The 22,467-nt window shown below is 40.9% G+C and overlaps 1 protein-coding gene across 11 annotated transcripts in view; it reads left to right on the top strand.

The window, feature by feature from the left end:
• USP15 (ubiquitin specific peptidase 15) overlaps nucleotides 1-22,467 on the top strand; it is a 132,517-nt gene that overhangs the window by 12,932 nt on the left and 97,118 nt on the right. For all 11 annotated transcript variants that reach the window (XR_003998506.1, XR_003998507.1, XR_003998512.1 and 8 more), the window contains exon 2: nucleotides 8,129-8,256. Coding sequence is in view for 4 of the 11 variants with exons in the window: in XM_030548865.1 (XP_030404725.1) it covers nucleotides 8,129-8,256 (128 nt within the window). In the remaining 7 variants the exon portion in view is untranslated. The remainder of the gene's footprint in view (nucleotides 1-8,128; nucleotides 8,257-22,467) is intronic.

The following is a 22,467-nucleotide window of genomic DNA, read 5'->3' as shown; positions in this document are numbered from 1 at the left end:
CCCTGCAAACTCATATCAGCTGGCATGGGCCAGCTGAGGGTTTTTCTCTGCTATATAGACATGCCTTTTGTGAAAAGAGTAATTGTCTGGAAAATAAGCTCTCTCATTAGAGCAACAGCTAAATCAAGAAGAATAAATATTCGTGCTTGGAAAATAATAGTGGAGTCCATGACTTCTGCCTGTAGCGTGATTAAATGTCTTTTCTGAAATATGTAAGGACCACTATTTAGAATTTCTTTTCATGGAAGTTGATACAAATTTTACTTGAATAAAGAGTGTTGAATGCGGACCTCTTTCTCAAATTGCACACCCTTTTTTTATTTAACACTTATTATTTGCAACACTACAGTTTCTCAGTCTGGATCCTAAGTTTGTTGTTCACCAGGAAAATCATTTAACAAAGGTTGCTTTACTTGAAAATTATTATGCTGTTTCATATTACAACCATGACATTAACTTGTAAATACTAAGCTTCAGAACTAAAGTGCACACAAATCTTCTGATGCTTATAGTGCTCCTCTGTCAGAATTATTCTCCTGTCATATTAATCTTTAGCTGAAAAGGGCTTGCAAGGATGCATGCTGCCAAATTGTGATAGAGATTTGGCAGAACATTGACCAATTTCAGAGATGATTTGTAGCTGTCAACTGAATTTTTATTGTGTTGTAGAAAATATAGATTGTAGACTCTATTGTAATCAGTATAACTGACTGGAAAAAATAACTGAATCATTAGTATTTATGCATACTAGAAAATGTTCTGGATTAATATTTCCGTATTTTTGAATGCTGGAATTGTTTATTACAAGTTTGGTCAGTTGCATGTGAGACAAGGAAATTCTCTGCTCTGAACTGAGTTTTCCAGATCTACTGTGATTAAGATGGTCAAATACGTCCCTGAGACTAAGGTATTACATGTCTGCAAAAAAGTCTCCAAAATGATCAGTGTGTAGATTTGATAACTGAGCTGTTGTATTCACTTTGAGTTGCAAACAATCCAAAAACTTAAAGCATTTTTAGGAAATAGCTACTCTCTAATTTCTATGGTAGAACAGAGCACCGTGCTTTATTGGTTTACTCCGCCCAGTTTTATCCATGGTTGTGGTGGTGGTAGTAGTAGTATTTATGTTGTGGTTGTGCTCAGTGTGCTTAGGCATACAGAGGATTGGTCAGTTCCTGGACCAGAAAGCATCAGTTTTAACAGAGCAGGCAGAGGGATACAACATCCAAGAAAAGTGGACAGAGAGAATACATGGTTCATTAGCTACAGATCTCATTTTTTGCAGGTTAAACTTGTATTTCTCCATGCAACCTGATCATCTTCAATTCCAGTATCCTTATGCCCTACCGTCGTAACATTTAACTTTACTTCAGTATAAACCTTGGGTTCTGAAAAACCCAGCTATTTCGTATTTTCAAGGAAAAAACTCAATTGGATGCTTTTTAGTTTTCATTTTTTCTTTCTTTACCACATTGAAGTGTTTATAGGAACATAACATTTCAAAAATTTTTATACGTGAAATAACATTTTAGTAGTATTCAAATTTTATTTTACAGTTTTAAATTAAAGGAAAGGCTGAACAGATTCGTCTAATGTATAAGTTCAAACAGGAAGGGCAATGCACAGAGACTAGAGAGAATTGTGGCTAATGGGTAAAATTAACTGTCATTAGATGTTGAAGAGTTGGTAGATTTGTGAATTGTTGGGAAGTTCTGCTTTACTGGAAATTCCAAAATTTGGGAAGGTAGGATATCAATAACATACCTCTACATAAAAGTGATAGCTAATCTTTTCAGTATTTAAAATTTTGAATTCACTCTCTGTCAAACTGTTGCAAATCTGAAAGCTGCTGAGAATACTGCAAGTGGGCAATTAGTGTTCAGTGATTACCAAGCATTGGTGTAAGCATCACTCAGGATGCTTAAAGATAGAATCATAGACTTTAAGGTCAGAAGGGACCGTTATTGATCATTTAGTCTGACCTTCTGCACAACGCAGGCCACAGAATCTCACTCACCCACTCCTGTAACAGACGTGTGTCTGAGCCACTGAAGTCCTCAAATCTTGGTTTAAAGACCTCAAGGTGCAGAGAATCTTCCAACAAGTGACCCGTGCACCACGCCGCAGAGGAAGGCGAAACCCCTTCAGGGTCTCTGCCAGTCTGCTCTGAAGGAAAATTCCTTCCCAGCCCAAATATGGCAATCAGAATATCCGAGAATCCATTTCTTTCACCTGCTCATCTGGGTCAGGTTTTGAAGAACCCCAGGAGCCGCAAAGGGGATATAGGAGGTGAGGGGCAGATGTGGGGTCAGAACTGATAGAGGAAGCTGGGTGACAGCAGATCTGAGGACAGAATTCAGGTAGGTGTTGACGGGAGCAGACAAGGGGGAAGGACAGATGTGGGGGTTGGGGTTTGGGACCAATCTCAACATTTTTTATGAAGTGGTTGGAAATAAAGGATTGAATAAATTGAATTAATGAAACTAGATAATATTTCTAGAATAAAATATTGAGATTTTTAAATAGCAAGATTGAGATGGCTTTAGCCCTTGGAGCTTTGGTGAACCCAGTTGTGTGAAGTCTCTCAGGGTAGGTCTACACTGCAATTAAAAACCCACGGCTGGCCCATACCAGCTGACTGGGGCTCGGGCTGCAGGGCTGTTTAATTGTATCAGCCTGAGCTCTGGGACTCTTCCACCTCGCACGGTCCTAGAGTCCACGTTCCCGCCTGATTCCGGAAGTCTACGCTGCAGTTAAACAGCCCAATAGCCCAATCCCCGGAAGCCAGATTCAGTTGACATGGGCCAGCTGCAAGTGTCTAATTGCAGCGTGGACATGCCCTCAGTGGCTAATCACTCTCTGGTGGTGGCTGATGAAGCTGAGCTAATCAGAGAAGACTTTTAGTATAAAAAGTCACTTGCTAGGCGAACTCATGAGCCCCAAACAAAGGCAGCTAACAGGAGAGTTTTGGAAACAGTTTGGACCATGAGAGTGAGAGGCTTTCCTTGCACATTCAGTGGTACATGTGATATCAAGATGGCAAGCAGAACAAAGTCCAGATAGGTAATATATATACTTGTTTCTTTAAGAGAGCCAGTTTCACAAAGCTGAAAACAATTATGAACCAAATCAGCTGGGAAGAATAATTTAATCAGAAAAATGTGACTAATAATTGGGAATTGTTTAAGGACACTTTACTAGATTCTCAGAAAGCCACAATAGAGGAAAAAGGCTGTGCTGGTGTGTTTTATTAAAAAAAAACAACCTGGTTTAGAGGAGAAATGAGAGCAGATGTAAATCAATATTTATTATTTATTAATAAATAACAAATGTAAAAAAGGGAAAGTTGATGAGAATGAATACATATCCAAAGTTAAGAATTGTAGAAATTGATACGGATATCCAGGGGACACAAGGAGAAATGTGTGGCCTGCGGAGTTATGGCTGATAAGGAGAAGTTTTTAAAATATATTAGGAACAAAAATAATCCTGACAATGGTATTGATTCATTACTAGATGGAGAGAGTAGAATTATCAGTAATAATGCTGAAAAGGCAGAAGTATTCAATATATATTTCTGTTCTGTATTTGGGGAAAAAACAGATGATGCAATATCATTATATATTGATAACACTCTTTCTATTCCACTAGTATAACTGGGGATGATCAACAGAAACTACTGAAGTTAGATGTTTTAAAATCAGCATATCATAGAATATAGAATATCAGAGTTGGAAGGGACCTCAAGAGATCATCTAGTCCAACGCCCTGCTCAAAGGAGGACAAATCCCCAGACTTTTTTTTTTTTTTTAAGTCCCTGGTCCTTAAATGGCCCCCTCAAGGATTGAACTCACAACCCTGGGTTTAGCAGGCCAATGCTCTAACCACTGAGCTAGCATATCTTGCATCCATGAATTTTAAAAGAGTTGGTTGATAGTTGGAAACTATTTGCTAAAATCCCCTTCCAGAACTGATCTACCGGAAAGGTAACTTACTAGTGTAGTTCAAAAGGTAGAAGTGTGTGCCCGAGATCTGAAGGTACAGGATTCAAATTCTAATGACTTGTGTGGGAGACCTAATGGTTTCATCTGATAGAATTTGTTTTCCTGATATTTTTTTTTAATATTTTGCACAATTAAAACGGATTTTGTAGTATAAAATGCTTATAATCTGTAAACTGTGGTACGAAACACAGCAAAATACAGGTATTCCACACTTGGGTCATTTATTGCACGTTTTGATTGCTAGTGTCACACACTGGCAGATTTGAAGGTTGAGAGCTATGCTAGCGCAAAATGAGTAATTTAACCAAACCATTTTAAGTACTGCACTTCAGGTATACAACAAGACACATTCAGCTTTCAGTTCCATTACCAAATACTACAGATGTAGAATTAAAGTGAAAATTTGAGGGAGAATTAAAAACCATTATGGTTTTTAATGCAAGATGGATGATTGAATGGGAGAAGTCACTTTGTAACATACAGTGGAAGAATGCATTTCTGCAGATGCATTCTACATCTAAAATGAGAACCACAGGAAGTTTACTCCTGGGGGAATTCTGTACCACTGCACATGCATAGAATTTATGTCCCCCACAGATTCCTTTGCTTCCCTGCAGAAAAAATGACTTTCCGGTGAGGGGAGAAAAGGAAAGCCACAAGAGCAGTCATGCGACCGTCCACATCAGTATTTTTTAGTGCCCAGGGCAGCCAGCAGAGAGGTAAATCACTGTGGAGCAGAGGGTGGGCCTGGGGAAGACTTGGCTGATGGCTCCTATCCTGACCAGGATCAGCTGCTAGTCCCGGCTTTGCTAGGGAGGATGGGACTTCCTCTTCCCTGGCATGGCATCCAGCACTGGGTCAGACTCCACACCCAGATTTCTTCCTCAGCTGCAGGAAGCTCTGCAAACTCCCCCTGCCCTCCCACATCACTCATTTCCTGCACCAATTGTGCCTCAGCTGCAGGGGCAGGGATCCCTGTGCAAGGAGCTGCTCCCCCATCCACCCAACCCCTGTGCATACAGTCCCCTCTTATCTCACCAACAGGACCACTGAATTCAGAATTTTGTCAATTTTTAAAAGATCTGAATTCCTGTTTGGCCAGCTCAGCATCAATGATTGCTCAGAGTGTACTGATATCTAACAGATGCAAAAGAAAGGAAAGTTTGAAAGTAGTCAGTAGACTGGGGACTCCATTTATTGCGTGTGTTTTACTTACATGCTTTTCAGTTTTGACAATGTTTTTATGTTTGAGGAGTGAATAGGCATGCAGCATGTATTGCATAATATGTCATGCTTTCTATTTCATTAAAGTTTCCTAGCTTGCCTCCCTCACCCCGCCTCCTTCCTCGGCCTTTTCCCAGAAAAAATGTTTACTTCAAGGTTGGAGAATCACAGCATACCTGGTTCATTCATATGATAACAGATAAGTAGATGGCTTAGCTAGCTAGTTTCTTGTAAACATTATGGAAGAAGTTGCATTTTAGGAAGTTGAAGTGAATGAGGAAAGGACAGTGGGTTTGTATGCCAGCTCAGGATAATGTTCTGTTTATAGGCAATGTGGGGAACCAAGTGAGGGAAAAAGATTTGATTTAAATTGACAAAAAGATTCTCAAGGTTGGCAGAACTGGTGGAGCAGTTCTGGAATTATCAAAGTTTTCCAAAGACAAGGGTAAAAAAGTCGGGTGAAGTTATGATGGGCCTTTAAGAGTATGTTGGCACTGCATTTAGACGCCTATGGCTGGCCCGTGCCAGCTGGCGTGGGCTAAGGGGCTGTTTAATTGTAGTGTAGATGCCAAGCCCAAGCTCTGGGACCCCGTGCTGGGGGCTGGGGATGTCCCAGAGCTCAGGCTCTAGCCTGACTAGAATGTCTACACTACAGTTAAATAGTCCCTTAGCCTGAGTCAGTCGGCATGGCCCAGTTGCGTGTTTTTAACTGCAGTGTGGAAGTATTTTAAGGGATTCACAAAAACCTTAAATTTAACGTGATGGCAAAATGGGAGCTATTGGGCTCTGAATACAAGTAGGAACAGCATGATGTAGTCAAAATGATGGCCTTAGGACAGCATTTTGCATCTCCTGAAGAAAAAAAGAAATGAGTGGAGGGGGTGCTAATGTAGAGGCTACATTAATCAAGACAGGAGATGAGTGCTGTGGCTGTGTAGAAAATGTTTGATTTTTGTTTTAAATGTGTTGAACACTGCCTGGCTGACTGCTCTTTGGGCATCAGAGTGGAAAGACTTGAAGACTGAAAGGGAGAATAGAGGTTGAGCAATAACAGGCTGGAGGAGTGGAGAGTAGCACCAGCCCTGCTGGTACAATTTGTCATCTTAGTACATTTTTTCCCAGTTCTGTTATGTTGTTCAAATTCCTGTTTTTCCTTGTTGAATAAAGAAGCTTCTTTGGATCAGTGGTTCTCAGACTTTTGTACTGGTGACCCCTTTCTCATAGCAAGCCTCTAAGTGCAACCGCCCTTATAAATTAAAAACTTTTTTTATATATTTAACATCATTATAAATGCTGGATGCGAAGCGGGGTTTGGGGTGGAGGCTGACATCTTGTGACCCCCCCCCATGTAATAACCTTGCATCCCCCTGAGGGGTCCTGACCTCCAGTTTGAGAACCCCTGTGCTTAACATTCATATGCCCCTTCATGCTTCGGCCACCATCCCAGAGGATGTGCTTCCATGCTGATGATGCTCATTTAAAAAAAAAAGAAAAAAAGTTAGTTACAATTCTCCCTCAAGTTCTTCAGTCACAAATGTATGTCTCCGGCTCTATTTTACCCACATTCTGCCATATATTTCATGTTATAGTAGACTCGGATGATGACTCAGTGCATGTAGTTCATTTTAAGAACACTTTCACTGCAGATTTGAGAAAACACAAAGAAGGTACCAATGTGAGATTTCTGAAGATAGCTACAGCACTCGACCCAAGGTTTAAGAATCTGAACTGCCTTCCAAAATCTGAGAGGGATCAGATGTGGCGCATGCTTTCAAAAATCTTAAAAGAGCAACACTCTGATACGGGTACAGAACCTGAACCATCAAAACAGAAAATCTGTTGCTGGTGGGATCTGACTCAGATGATGAAAATGAACATGTGTTGGTCCACACTGCTTTTGATTGTTATTGAGCAAAACCTGTCCTTTGGAATAGTGGTTGAAGCATGAAGGGACATATGAATCTTGAGCGCATCTGGCATGTAAATATCCTGTGACACCAGCTACGACAGTGGCATGTGAACACTTTCAGGTGACATGAACAGAAAGCAGGTGGCATTATCTCCTGCAAATGTAAACAAACTAGTTTGTCTGAGCAACTGCCTGAACAAGAAGTAGGACTGAGTGGACTTGTAAGCTCTAAAGTTTTACATTGTTTTATTTATCACTTGTACTGATTTTATAGAGGGTTTTTTTTTGTCTTGTATTATAAATTTTGCTAATTTTAAAAAAGATGGGTGGAATCAAGCAGACTGCACTGTGGAAGAAATCGGTTATGGAGGGATTAATAATTTTCATCTTGTGTTTTCTCTTTGGCCAGTTGCATGGATTCCTCCTTGGAGGAAATAATAAGTTTCATGGACCTTTAAAAGCATCAGTTTTAAAAGTTACTAAATCAGGTTTGGGAATTGCATGAAGCAGAAAAAATCCAAGCTGACAATTGTAATGCTTTGCATGTGTGTGTAATAATGCTTGACACGTCCAATCTCTGCAGAACTGCCATATTTTTCAACTGACTGCACTATGGGTCAGTGGGAATTTTGCCTTTACTTCATTAGGTGAAAAATTGAGTTCTGTGTAAAGTACAATTCAAACTGGAAGTTACCTGAGTCTGAAAATTTGAAAATGCTGTTGTAATGCTTAATCTTCCTAAAATTAAGAGAGATTGGGGGCCTGAGGGGTGATTGGCAGGGTGACTTTAGATATCTGCCAGTGCATTTTTATATATAGAGAGAGAGAGAGAGAGAGAGAGACGCACATTTTTAAGATTTCCGATAGATGGTGCCCTTTAAATCAGAGTAATTCACATGCAACTATCCTACCTTATTTTATGTCAGTTATATTAAAGTACTAAAACCATGCTTCAAATTTTGCCAGTAATTCTCTGTTTTCTCTTTTCAAGGTATTTAGTGGATAGTCGCTGGTTCAAACAGTGGAAAAAATATGTTGGGTTTGACAGCTGGGACAAATACCAGATGGGAGATCAGAATGTGTACCCTGGTCCCATTGATAATTCTGGACTTCTCAAAGGTAATTTATTAATATTTACATGGAATAAAGATGTAAACTTAAACTTTTAGTTCAGTAATCATTGTTCTCATTGATACAATTTTACTCTGTTGCAGTAATACATCCCACTATGAATTTCTTAAACAGTTTTTTATATATGTATCTTTGGTAACTTTTGCTTACAAAAACAATGTATCTTTATTAACATTTAGTTAATGTAAACATAGTTTGTTCAGACAGTGACAGGTACCCATATTCTTAATGCTTTATTACAGTTCATAAATTGGATTGTTATAATACTAGCTGTGGCCTCTGTTATAGTAATATCAGTATTTGATAACATGTAAGGTTCTTTTGATTTTCTGTCTGCTTAGCTTAAGGGTAGCATTGAGTCAGCCACAGAGGTTGATAAACTCAGTGCAAGTTCAGTAATATAAGCCCTTGTATATGTGCAGAAGTTGCACTGCTTCTACGTAAAACATTTTTAAACAAGTGCCAAATGCTGTGTGTACACTCTAATTTAATTTAAAACAGGCTTATTTCATTTTGCTTAAGTTGATTCCTAATTGACTTAAGCAGAACTGAAGTTCACACAGCCTTTTGCACTGGCATAAACTAAATTGTTTTAAAATTACACCTTGAGGCTGTGTCTGCACTACACATCACTGGCAGCAGCGTTTAGGGTACATGTAGCTACAAGTCTCTGTGAAAAGACTGCTGTGTCCACACTGCAGGGTGTAGCTACACATGTCAGTGAAAGACTCTGGCATGGGGGAGACATTGTGGGGGGAAAGCTTTAGCAGCTCTGTGGTGCCAGAGCCTTTCACCCTCCGTGGGTAAAGGCTCCAGCAGTGGGGTGCTGACTAGGGGGAGAGAGAGCTCAGTGGTTTGAGCATTGGCCTGCTAAACCCAGGGTTGTGAGTTCAGTCCTTGAGGGGGCTACTTAGGAATCTGGGGGAAAATTAGTACTTGGTCCTGCTAATGAAGGCAGGGGTCTGAACTTGATGACCTTTCAAGGTCCCTTCCAGTTCTATGAGATAGGCATATCTCTATATTAAACCCTTTTCCCACTGCTCCTGTGTTGGGGGCAGGCTCCAACGGCAGGGAGCTGGCAGAGCCTTTCATCCCCATCAGAGTCTTTCCATGCAGCAGGGAAAGGCTCTGCAATGGAGAACTGCCCAGGCTTTTCCCCATTGCCTCGCCTTGCCAGAATCTTTCCCTGTTGCAATTCTTTTCCTGCGCAGGGGAAAGGCTCCAGCAGTGGGGATGCAGCAGAATGTTATACTGCTAAAAATATCAGCAAAGACAGGGAGGCATGGCTTGGACGAATAGAGAGCCATGTAGGGTATGTACTTACATGCCCACATCCTTCAGGTTTGTCTTTACCCATTTAAACCATGTCTCACTGCTAATTATACATGTGCTAGGGGGCCTACATGCGTAGTTACTCTACATGCTGCCAAAAGCAGTGTGCAGTGTAGCAGTGTGCTTAGTTAAACTGGTGCATCTTCCTCATGTAAACAAACCCTAAGACCTTATTGCAATGACCTCTGAGCACATGAGCAAGATGCATTGTACGGTTCTATGACTGTCTAAAGAAGTTTCCAAAATGAAAATGTGATAATTTAACATTCCTTTATCACTGCCTAAATTAGGATCAATTTAACAAAAATAGTTTATAAAAACGGATACTATTACAATTATTACTGATCGTAGTAATTTATGGTGGTATAAATTTGTCACTTTCAGTGGCTTCAGAAAAGTATAGCGTAACCTCATAGTGAACTGTGATTTTTTTTTCTCACACGCACACAAAAAATATGTAATTCTATTCAGTTATCTTTGCTTGGTAGGTTGTGTAATGTTAAAGATCCCCTTCTTCATAAGAAGTATCATAATATATCAGAGCAATGGTAGGTCTAGATCCAGTGGTTCTCAGACAGGGGTCCGCGGTCCCCTAGGAGCTCATAAGCAGGTTTCATGGGGTCCACCAAGCATGGCTGGTGTTAGACTCGCTAGGACCCAGGGCAGAAAGCCAAAACCCTGTCACACTGAACTGCAGCTTGGGGCTCTGAGCCCTACCATGTGGGGCTGAAGCCGAACCCTAATCAGCTTACCTTTGCAATGCCCCCTGTGGCATGGGGCCCTGGGCAGCTGCCCTGCTTGCTACTCCTTAATGCCAACCCAGGCTTTTATATGTAGAAAAACAGTTGTTGTGGCACAGCTAGGCCATGGAGTTTTTATAGTATGTTCGAGGGACAGAGGGGGGTCTCTACAGAAAGGCTGAGAACCCCTGGTCTAGACCAGTATTCTGTGTTTGACAGTGACCAGTACCAGATGTTTCAGAAAAAGATGCAACACTGCCCCATGCAGCCATGATTCCCTGCAATACAAAAATTAAACAGTTCTACCTAATCCCAGGCAGGTGGTGATTTGGCTTATGCTCAGAAGCATGAGGATTTATATCCCGTATGCTAATGGTCCCCAACGTGGTGCCCGTGGGCACCGTGGCGCCCGCCCGGGCATTTATGTGCGCCCGCCTATTGCTCAGCAGGGGAAAGAAGCCGCTGCCCTGCGGTTGCCGGGGACAGAGAACTCCAGGGCTGCGGGTGCTGGTGCTCTCTGTCTCCGGCAGGTGTGGGGCTGCAGCTTCTTTCCAGCTTCAAGAAGAGAAGTCATGGCCCTGCGCCTGCCGGGCACAGAGAACTCCGGGGCTGCTGGGCACACAGAACTCCAGGGCTGCAAGCACCAGTGTTCTCTGTCCCAGGCAGGCACGGGGCCCGCCTAGTGCCCAGCAGAGGAGAGATTCCAGGGCCCCTCACCTGCTGGGGACAGAGTACTCGGGGGTTGCAGGCTGCGCAGCTTCTCTCAGGCTTCTCCCTGTACTTCCCAGAACTGCCCCAAAAAAAAAAAAAAAAAAAAAAAAAAATCCGCTTGGCCTCTGCAGAATGGATCGAATGCTGCCCCATAGCATGTTCTAACACAGGCACCTGGTTGCTCCAGTGGTGCCTGGAGCCAGCCCTGTATGTGAGTATTCTTCCTGCACTCATACTGCTGTTTTCTTGTGCTTTGCAATTTATTTTTTTTTAACATTTTGCACCAAAATGAGTGGTTCAAATAAGAGACAATATACATATTATTTCAACCCAGAATGGGAAGAATATTAAATATGATGTTTTTCATATTATTTAATGTACAAATACAAAATAAGCCTTGAAAAATTGTTGGTGCTCGCCACACTCTTCTGAAAACATGAATGTGCTACTGGCCTCAAAAAGGTTGGGGACCTCTGCCTTATGCAGTTTTATTTTAAACTTGTGGTTTTGAATAGTGCCTCTGGTAAGTTATATATTTTTCGCTCAGTGGGGAGCAGCTGTTGCAAGATTAAGGTAAGTTGCCGCTACTTCATTCTTTCCACGTTGTCTGTTTTTGCTCACTCAGAAGGAGGAAGGAAGATGATTTGTAACTGGGGCAGTAGCATCACTGTAGTTAAGAACAAAGGAACAGCCATACTGGGTCAGAACAATGCTCTATCTAGCCCAGTATTCTGTCTCTGACCATGGCAGATGCTTCTGGCAGTTGGAGTTGTAGGTATACCCAGAGCATGGAGTTGCATCTCTGACTATCTTGGGTAATTGCCGTTGATGGAACTATTCTCGGTGAACTTATCTAATTCATTTTTGAACCTGTTTATACCTTTTGGCCTTCACAACATCCCGTAAGAATGAATTCCACAGGTTGACTATGCATTGTGTGAAGAAATACATCCTTTTGTTTGTTTTAAACCTGTTCCCTGTTAATTTCATTGGGTGATCCTTAAGTCCTGTGTTATGTGAAGGGATAAATAACGCTGCTCTGTTTGCTTTTTCCATATCATTCATGATTTTATAGCCCTCTATACTATGCCCCCTTAGTTGTCTCTTTTCCAAGCTGAACAGTTGAAATCTTTTTTCTCTCTCCTCATATGGAAGCTGTTCCATACCTCTAATCATTTTTGTTGCCTTTCTCTGCACCTTTTCTAATATATCTTTTTTTGATATGGGACAACCAGAATTGCATGCAGTATTCAAGGTGTGGGACTATCGTGTAGTTGTGTAGTAGCATTACGATATTTTCTGTCTTATTATCTATTCCTTTCCAAATGGTTCCTTACATTCTCTTAGCTTTTTTGATTGCCGCTGCACACTGAACTGATATCATGGATAGTTCTCTGAAAATAACTCCAAGACCGCTTTCTTGAATGGTAACAGCTAATTTAGACTCTGTCATTTTGTATGTATAGATCCTTTGGGAGATGCAGCTATTTACCTTTCTCAATTGTAAAAACTGACCTTTTATTCCTATCCTTTGTTTCCTATCTCTTAGCCAACTACTGATCCATGAGCGGACTTTCTTTATTATCCCATGACCTCATAGTTTGCTTAAGAGCCTTTGGTGTGGGCCTTTTGAAAGTCTACATATATTTGACTAGATCACCCTTGTCCACATGCTTGTTGACTTCCTCAAAGAATTTGAATAGTTTGGTGTGGCATGAATTCCCTTTCAAAAGCGATGTTGACTCTTCCCCAACATATTGTGTTTTTCTATGTGTCTGATAATTCCGGAGAGTTTTTTTTGTTTTGTTTTACTATAGTTTCAACCAATTTACCTGGTACTGAAGATAGGCGTACTGATGTGTAATTGTCAGCATTGCTTTTTTTAATAATTGGCATTGCATTAGCTCAGTGGTCCCTAATGCAATGCCTGCGGGCGCCATGACGCCTGCCGGGGCATTTATGTGGCCCGCCCAGTGCTCAGCAGGAGAAAGAAGCCGCGGCCCTGCAGTTGCCGGGGACAGAGAACTGCAGGGCTGCGGGCGCCGGTGCTCTCTGTCCCCGGCAGGTGCGGGGCTGCGGCTCAGCCGGAGAGAAGCCACAGCCTCGCGCCGGCCAGGGACAGAGAACTCCGGGGCTGTGGGCGCTGGTGTTCTCTATCCCCAGCAAGCGCGGGGCCGTGGCTTCTTTCCAGCTTCAAAAAGAGAAGACGTGGCCCCGAGCTTGCCGGGCATGGAGAACTCTGGGGCCGCAGAGAAGCTGCGACCTCGCACCTGCCGGGGACAGAGAACTCCAGGGCTGCAGAGAAGCTGCGGCCTCGCACCTGCCGGGGACAGAGAACTCCAGGGCTGCAGAGAAGCTGTGACTCTGTGCCTGCTGGGAACAGAGAACTCCAGCACTGCAGGCACCGGCTGGCAGGCTTGGGGCCTGCCTAGTGCCCAGCAGGGGAGAGAAGCCAGGGCCCTGCGCCTGCTGGGGACAGAGTACTCTGAGGTTGCAGGCTGCGGGCGCTGGTGTTCTCTGTCCTCACAGCTTCTTGCTGCCGTGCCCAGAACTGCCGCCAAAAAACAAAAACAAAAAACACGCTCCACCTCTGCAGAATGGACTGAATGCTGCCCCGCAGCATGTGATGCCACAGACACCTGCTTGCTCCACTGGTGCCTGGAGCCGGCCCTGTGTGTGAGTATTCTTCCGACACTGATACTGCTGTTTTCTTGTGCTTTGCAACTTATTATTTTTTTTAACATTTTGCTCCAAAATGAGTGGTTCAAATAAAAGACAACGTACATATTATTTTAACCCAGAGTGGGAAGAATCCTATTGCTTTATTGAAAATAAAAGGAAATGTGTTTGCTTATTGTGCGGGAGTTCTGTTGCAGTGCCGAAAAAACATAATGTCAAACGCCATTTCCAAACTAATCGCGGCTCTTTTGACATTAGCCATCCACTTAAATCTGAGTTGAGAGAGAAGAAAATTAATCAACTCAAATCAAACCTATCTGCCTAGCAATCTGTTTTCACTAGACAAGAGGTAAAGACTAAAGGTGCTACTATTGCTTCCTTTAAAATTGCTCATCTGCTCGCAAAGAAGAAAAAACCCTTTCAAGATGGTGAATTGTTGAAGGAAGCATTTTTGATGGGTGCTGATCGCCTGTTTCCAGGATTTCCTAACAAGGATGAGATTTTGTCGGCAATATGAGACTTACAGTTATCAGACAACACAGTTACGAGGATGATACATGCAATTTCAAGCGACATGCAAACTCAGCTAAAGGATGACTTGGAAATATGTGACTGGTTTTCACTGCAATTCGATGAGTCGACAGATATATCGGATACAGTGCAGTTGGCAGTTATGATGAGGATGGTATTTAGTGACTTCACCGTAAAAGAAGAGTTACTAAAAGTATTGCCTATGAAAGGGCGAACAAAGGGTGAGGACATCAATAATTTATTCAAATCATATGCATCATCAATTAGTATGCCACTACACAAGCTGTCTGCGATCACCACTGATGGGCACCAGCAATGATGGGCAGCACCAATGGATTCATTGCGCTCTGTAAGAAGAATGAATCCTCTCCGAACTTTGTCTTATCATTGCATTATCCACCAAGAAGCTTTGTGTGTCAAAGTTCTCTCTTTTTTCAACACGTCATGAATATCGTTATTAAAATAATTAACTCTATTCAAGCGAAACCTTTGCAACACTGACTTTTTTTTAAGGCCCTGTTGGAAGATGTTCATGATAAACAATCTGATCTTATCTTGCACACAGAAGTACGATGACTGAGCAAAGGTAAAGTTCTTGCACGTTTTTTAAGGCTAATAGAAGAGATCAAAGAATTTTCTGAAGTCCACAAATCAAAACTTCAAGCAACTAGAAGACTCCAGCTGGTTAATGGACTTGGCTTTTCTTGCCGACATCAGTGACAAATTGAACGTTTTAAATTTGAGCTCCAGGGAAAAGACAAACATGTGGCTCAAATGTAAAATCATTCAAAGCAAAACTGATCTTGTGAATGTCTCACATGAAGACGAAGTCTCTTGAACATTTCCCAAGTATGAAAAAAATGGTTTGTGACAGTGATTTTAACCCATCACCATTTGTTATCCACATTCAAACAGTTCTGGAACAATTTGAAAAGAGATTTCAACAGTTCTCCATCATTGAGCCTGTAGTTGCTTTTCTTGTGAATCCTTTTTACTTGCCAAATAGTGGTAACAGAAATGGCTGCATTGCAAGTCTCATTCAAGTAAGAACAGAAGACGTGGAACTGGAGATTTTGGATCTTCAAAATGATGTTGTTCTAAAATCCTGCGCACCAGATGAAAACTTTTGGAATCTGGTTGACCGAAAAAAGTTTCCTACCTTAAAAAATGTAGCATACAAAATAAAATCTTATTTTGGTTCCATTTATCTGTGGAAAGTTCTGTTTTCAACAGTGAACATCATAAAATCAAAATACAGATCTCAGCTTACAGATGCCCATCTTGATGATTGCTTACGAATGGAAATATCATTCTACTCTCCCAACTATGAAAAATTGGCTGAAGAAATGCATTGCCAAAAATCACACTGACTTTATTAGAAAAATCATGTGAATTAATGATACCTATTTTCCTTTAAGTGCTGATGAGCACATATGATTAACTTGTGTTTAACTTTTTTTCATGTTTGTTTGTTTGTTTATTGGAATACAGATACAAGTAACAATACAAAGAATATTTTTAATTAACCATAACTGGCTATCTATGTTAAAGTAAGAATAATAAATATATTTGGACCAGCAGTTCAACAATGTTTTACTTTTTTAAAATAAATAAGATGAAGACTGATATTTATTTTGTAAAAACTCCTTAATTTTTCTTATAGGTAGATAAAAAGCAAATTCACGTGGTGAGGTGAAAGAGTAATTGATGAATAATTTAATACCTTTTACATGTACAATTACCTTTTTTATCTTATGGATTCATATATTATGTAATATTAAATATCAAGTTTTTCATATTATATAATGTGCAAATACAAAATAAGCCTTGAAAAATTGTTGATGCCCGCCATACTCTTCTGAAAACATGAATGTGCTACTGGCGACAAAGGTTGGGGACCACTGCATTAGCTATTCCCCAGTCATCAGGTACAGAGGCTGATTTAACCAACAGATTACATACCACAGCTAGTCTGCAATTTCCTGTATGGTGAATGCCATCTGCTCTTGGTGATGTATTACTGTTTAATTTATCAACCTGTTCCAAAATGTCCTCTATTGACACCTCAATCTGGTACAGTTCCTCAGATTTGTCACCTAAAATGAATTGCTCGAGTGGGGGTATCTCCCCCATATTTCTCTGCTGCGAACACCAATGCAAAGAATTCATTTAGCTTCTCTGCAACAGCCTTGTTTTCCTTCAGTGCTCCTTTAGCTCATCGATCTTCCAGTGGCACCACTGATGGTTTGGCAGGCTTCCTGCTTCTGATGTAGTTAAAAGAATTATTGCTGTTAGCTTTTGTCTTTTGTTGGTTGGTCTTCAAATTCTTTCTTGGCCTTCCTTTTATACTTGACTTTCCAGAGTTTTGCTCCTTTTTATTTTCCTTACTAAGATTTGACTTCGAATTTTTGAAGGATTCCTTTTTGCATCTAACTGCCTCTTTTACTCCACTGTTTAGCCATGGTAGCATTTTTTTGTTCCTCTTACTGCTTGGTAATTTTTTATTTGGGGTATGCATTTAGTTTGTGCCTCTATTATGGCATTTTAGTCTCTGTGCAGTTTGCAGAGATTTCAGCCTGGCGACCATTTCTTTTAATTTCCATTTAAGTAGCCTTCTCATTTTTGTGTAGTTCCCCCTTTTAAAGTTAAATGTTACTGTGGGAGATTCCTTTAGCACTTCCCCTCTCCAACAAATGTTAAATTTAATTACCTTATGGTCACTATTACCAAGCAGTTCAGCTATATTTGCCTTCTGGACCGGATCCTGTGCTCCGCTTAGGACTGAATCAAGAATTCTCTCTCCTTCTGGGTTCCAGGACAAGCTGCTCTAACCAGCAGTCTTTTGTGGTATCTAGAGGTTTTCTCTCTCATCACTTCCTGAAGTGACACATACCCAATCAGTACAAGGACAGCTGAAATCCTCAGCTGCTATTGTTTTCTGCATTTGGAGCCTCTCTAATCTCCCTGAGCATTTCACAGTAAGCTTAAGAATGATGGAATGCAAGCCAAAATAGAGAAAGAACAGGTTAAAAAATATTTAGGTAAGTTAGATGTATTCAAATCATCAGGGTCTGATGAAATTCATCTTAGTGAATCTAAGGAACTAACTGAAGCAATCTTGGAACCATTAGCAATTATCTTCAAGAACTCATGAAGGATGGGCAAAGTCTCAGAAACTGAACAAGGGCAGACATAGTATATGCCTTTTAAAAAGGGGAACAATGAGGACCCAGGGAGCTATATATAGGCTGGCTAACCTAACTTCAATACATGGAAAGATACTGGAACAACTTATTGTACAATTTTTTAAATGTGATGCTTTGGGGTTCAACCCAGACCACTAAGGGCTTGTCACTCCATGCCGTGCAACTCTGGGTGCCTTCAGAGCTATGCTGAAGACACAGGTGGCCCTGATGCTCACAGCCAGCTTACAAGTATGCAGGTCACACCCTGGCTTCCATCACCCAGTTACTTTTTGCATGGTGACCCCAAAACCTGCCCAGTAACTAATTTCTCCAAAAATGTCTGCCCTGTTGTATCCAGCCCTTTTCTGGAACGCTCACAGAATTAAAGTTTGTTGCTCCTTGAAAGAGTTTGTAAACAACAACTCATTAATTTAACTGGGGTTGACAAACACTTTTATTTCAATCTCAACACTGAATTTGGTTTATATTAAAAGTAAAACAAGTTTATTAAACAAAAGGTCATAGATTTAAGTGATACCAAGTATAAGTAATAAATATAGACATGGTTACAAACCAACAGAAGTAGAAATATGCTTCTAAGAGTAAAATTTAATTTCAGCAGTTAGTCTTTCGCAAGCAGGTATCTCACCTATATTTTGTTCCCAGAGACTTCAGCCTTCTTAGCTGAAGGATCCAACATTCTGTGATTTCAAGAGCTCTGGCTCCTTCAGCTCCTCAAGTGATGGATACCAAAGTCGCTTTCTGTTTCTGCTTATATCTCACAAATTTCATTTACCCTGTTATCAGAGGCAGGAAGGCTTCCTTCTGTTCTTCCATCCTGTTGACTTCCCACCCACTGCTATTTGATATGAAAATGGGTCTTATGTTGGTTTGATACCCTAATGCTTAATTTACATTGTAGACACGAAGATGGCTATCTTCCCTCCTGTTTAGGAGAAAATCTGTGTTTGATCACAGACTTTAAAGCATAATATCAGTGGGTATCCATAATTCAGTAAATGGAGATAATGCATACATTTCACAATGCATATTAATCACTAGGGTGTCACAGACTTTCATAAGACATTACTTAATACACTTTTATGACTGTAATATTGTATACAATCAATTCATCTAATTGTTGATTATTTGAGGTTCAAATGCCCTGTTCTCTCACTGGGGAGTCTCTCTGGACTCTGTCACAGTAAGCACCTAGTGGTTTATACACCTAGCGTTTATAAGTAAGGCTAAAATTTTGGCATGGGGATTTTTATTAAAATTCATAGGCAGGACGTAGGCAATAAACAATAAATCATGTAAGCCACAGCACAGGGCTGATTGCACAAGCCGTGCCACCCAAGTCTGATAGCTGTTGCTTTGCTGCAGCTGGGGCAAGAGGTGGCTGACTGCCCAAGCTCAGCCACCGCACAGGGGTGAGGGAGCACAACTGCCAGAGCTAGAAGTCACAGAGGTCTGTTAAAGTCTCCGAATCTATGACCTCCGCGACAAAATGATATCCTTAGTTATAAGGTCTAGCCAACATGGATTTGTCAAAAATAAATCATGACAAACAAGCCTAATTTCTTTCTTTCACAGTGTTACTGGCCTGTTGGATAGGAAAAGCAGTAGATGTGAAGTATCTTGATTACAGTAAAGCCTTTGCCACAGTCTTACATGACATTCTCATAAGCAAACTGGGGAAATATGGTTTAGATTAAATTATTATAAGGTAGATACATAATGGGTTGAAAGATTGTATGCAATCCAGGAGGGATGTTCCTAGTGAGGGGTCAGTTTGAGGTTCAGTAATAACCTACACCAGGAGTCGGCAACCTTTCAAAGAAGAGCCATTTTTTTGTTTTTGTCTTTGACCAAAATATTTTGAGAGCCGCATCACATACAAAGCTACTTCTAGAGTTAGAATTTATCAACTAATTGAACATATTAAAGTTATTTCTATTCACCAATACTTTTAATGAGACTTCTGCCATTTGAATATAAACAGGAGGGGGCTCCAGGCTGGAACAGGGGGTTTGAGGGCTAATTAGTTTGAAGTAGAGTGGAAGAATTACTTCTTGTGTCTTGCTTACAACATTCTTGCTTATACATCCCAGAATGATGTTCGCTTTTTTTGCAACAGCGTTACATCGTTGACTCATATTTTTCTTATAGTCCACTATAACCCTCAGATCCCTTTCTGCAGTACTCCTTCTTAGGCAGTCATTTCCCATTTTGTATGTGTGCAACTGATTGTTCCTTCCTCAAAGAAGTACTTTGCACTTGTCCTTATTGAATTTCATCCTATTTACTTCAGACCATTTCTGCAGTTTGTCCAGATCATTTTGAATTTTAATCTTATCCTCCAAAGCACTTGCAACCCCTCCCAGCTTGGTATCATCCGTGAACTTTATAAGTGTACTCTCTATACCATAATCTTAATCATTGATGAAGATATTGAACAAAAATGGACCTAGAACTGATCCCTGCAGGACCCCACTCGTTATGTCCTTCCAACATGATTGTGAACCACTGATGATTACTCTCTGGGAATGGTTTTCCAACCAATTTTGCACCCACCTTATAGTAGCTCCATCTAGTAGCTCCACCTAGTTTATTTATGAGAAGGTCATGTAAGACAGTATCAAGCTTTACTAAAGTCAAGATATACCACATCTACTGCCTTCCCCCTCCCTCTTTCCTTCCCAATCCACAAGGCTGGTTACCCTGTCAAAGAAAGCTGTCAGGTAGGTTTGACACAATTTGTTTTTGACAAATCCGTGCTGACTGTTACTTATCACCTTATTATTTTCCAGGTGTTCTCGAATTGCTTAATTATTTGTTCCATTATCTTTCCGGGTACAGAAGTTAAGCTGACTGGTCTGTAATTTCCCGGCTTATCCTTATTTCCCTATTTATAGATTGGCACTATATTTGCCCCTTTTCCAGTCATCTGGAATCTCTCCAGTCTTCCATGACTTCTCAAAGATAATTGCTAATGGCTCAGATATCTCCTCACTTAGCTCCTTGAGTATTCTAGAATGCATTTCATCTTACCCTGGTGACTTGAAGACATATAACTTGTCTAGGTAATTTTAAACATGTTCTTTTCCTATTTTAGCCTTTGATCCTATCTCATTTTCACTGACATTCACTATGTTAGACATCCAATCACCACCAACCTTCTTGGTGAAAATTGAAACAAAGAAGTCATTAAGCACTTCTGACATTGCCATATTTTCTGTTCTTTTTTCCCCCATCATTGAGTAACTGGCCTACCCTGTCCGTGGTCTTCCTCTTGCTTCTAATGTATTTGTAGAACGTTATAATGTAACATGTAATGTATATTGTCTAATGTACTTGTAGAATGTATATAATTGGTAATATTGTATGACATGTTTTAAATCAAAAGAAAACCCTTTCATAATTGAAATTTAAAAGACGTATTTCTGATAATGGAACTTCCTTGCATATTTTCTTGTCTGGTGTCTCCTCTACCTTCTGGTTGTTCTTTGGCTGCTGGTCCCCATATGTATTCCACTGTAGGTGCACATGTACTTCATGTGCCTGAGATGCAAGCGTTTCTATCAGGGTGGGAGAATGAGTTGTGGGGGAGGTGTCCCTTCTTAGGCTGGTGTCCCCCCTGAAAGAGCTCAAGGAGCATGATCTCCACAGGACTTCCGGACTCACCTAAGCCTGCTTGCACTGTGGCCAATATGCAACTCATGCAAACATTTTCACCCCCTCATTTAGCCCCTAAATATTCAACTGATGTCAGACGTGTCAACAGTGATCTACACCAACAAACAAGTGGGAGCAAGATCTGTAGAGGCTGTAAAACTTTGAAACTAGTGTATTTGCCACTGGATCACCCTGTTGGCAGTACATCTGCCAGAGATGTACAACACGTTTAGTCGACAGCCTCAGGAGATCCTTCTCTTAGAACCACACATGGGAGCTACGTAATTCCATGGCACAGCATGCATTTTGCCATTGCGGATCCCCATCCTTGGACATTTTTTGCATCCCACCAACAGGAAGTACGCAGTCTACTGCTCTAGTGGGGTCAAGGGCAAGACTCCAGAGGAAACGCACTCCTAATTTCCTGGTCAAAGTAACTGTTGTATACCTTCCCATCAATTTTTCTTAACATTAGGTTCTAAGGAAATCGGGGAGAATGGTACAAGGTCATTCTTATTGCTATCAAATGACCCAGGCAGTTGTGGTTTTCCAACTTTCTTCAGATGTCAATACACACATACATCAGTTTCCAGACCTTGAGACCCAGGACAGAGGCAGAGTCAGCATCCCAATCTGGCTTTCTTCTAACTGACAGCCTGTTTTCTGGTTGGGTGTCAAATCTAAAAAATGCATGCTCTGAAGTAATTCAGCCCATACATAATAATAGTAGAAAAGAGTCCACTAGAAAATGCCACATAGGCGAGTGCAAAAATGGTTTTCAGCGTGGTCTTGACAGTCATTAGATAACCGCAGAGGACTCCAACATGCCTACCATATTGGAATATCTTCTTCCCTTCGGTCTCTCACTTAAGTGCCAAGAGACCCTATAAGGGAGCTATCAGCACCTGTCATTCTCTAATTGATAACTACTCTATCTTCATCCATTTGATCATGATACTTTTTTTTGGAAGGCCTGATTGCTCTGAGGCAACATCCTAAATTTATTCTTTAAATCATCTCTGATTTTCATCTGAATCAGGCAGTCCATCTCCGTTCTTTTTTCCCAACAGCACATGCCACTAATGAAAACCAAATGCTTCACTCCCTGGACAGCCATTGAGCTGTGGCATTCTACCTACAAAAAACAAGACCATTTAGGAAATTACCTGGACTATTGATGTCATTCACAGAACAAAGGAGAAGGGAAGTAGTTTTCTCCCAAAGACTTTGCAGGTGGATTTCAGATGCATTCTGTTGTGTACAAATTGACAGACATTCCTCTATCACAAGATGAGAGCTCACTCTGCTAGAACCCAGGTGGCCTCTGTAGTCTCCCTTCAAGG

The sequence above is a fragment of the Gopherus evgoodei genome, chromosome 1, assembly GCF_007399415.2.
Source record: "Gopherus evgoodei ecotype Sinaloan lineage chromosome 1, rGopEvg1_v1.p, whole genome shotgun sequence".
Taxonomy (NCBI): domain Eukaryota; kingdom Metazoa; phylum Chordata; order Testudines; family Testudinidae; genus Gopherus; species Gopherus evgoodei.
Note: the sequence above shows the minus strand (reverse complement) of the source record. Positions and strands in the feature narration are given on the sequence as shown.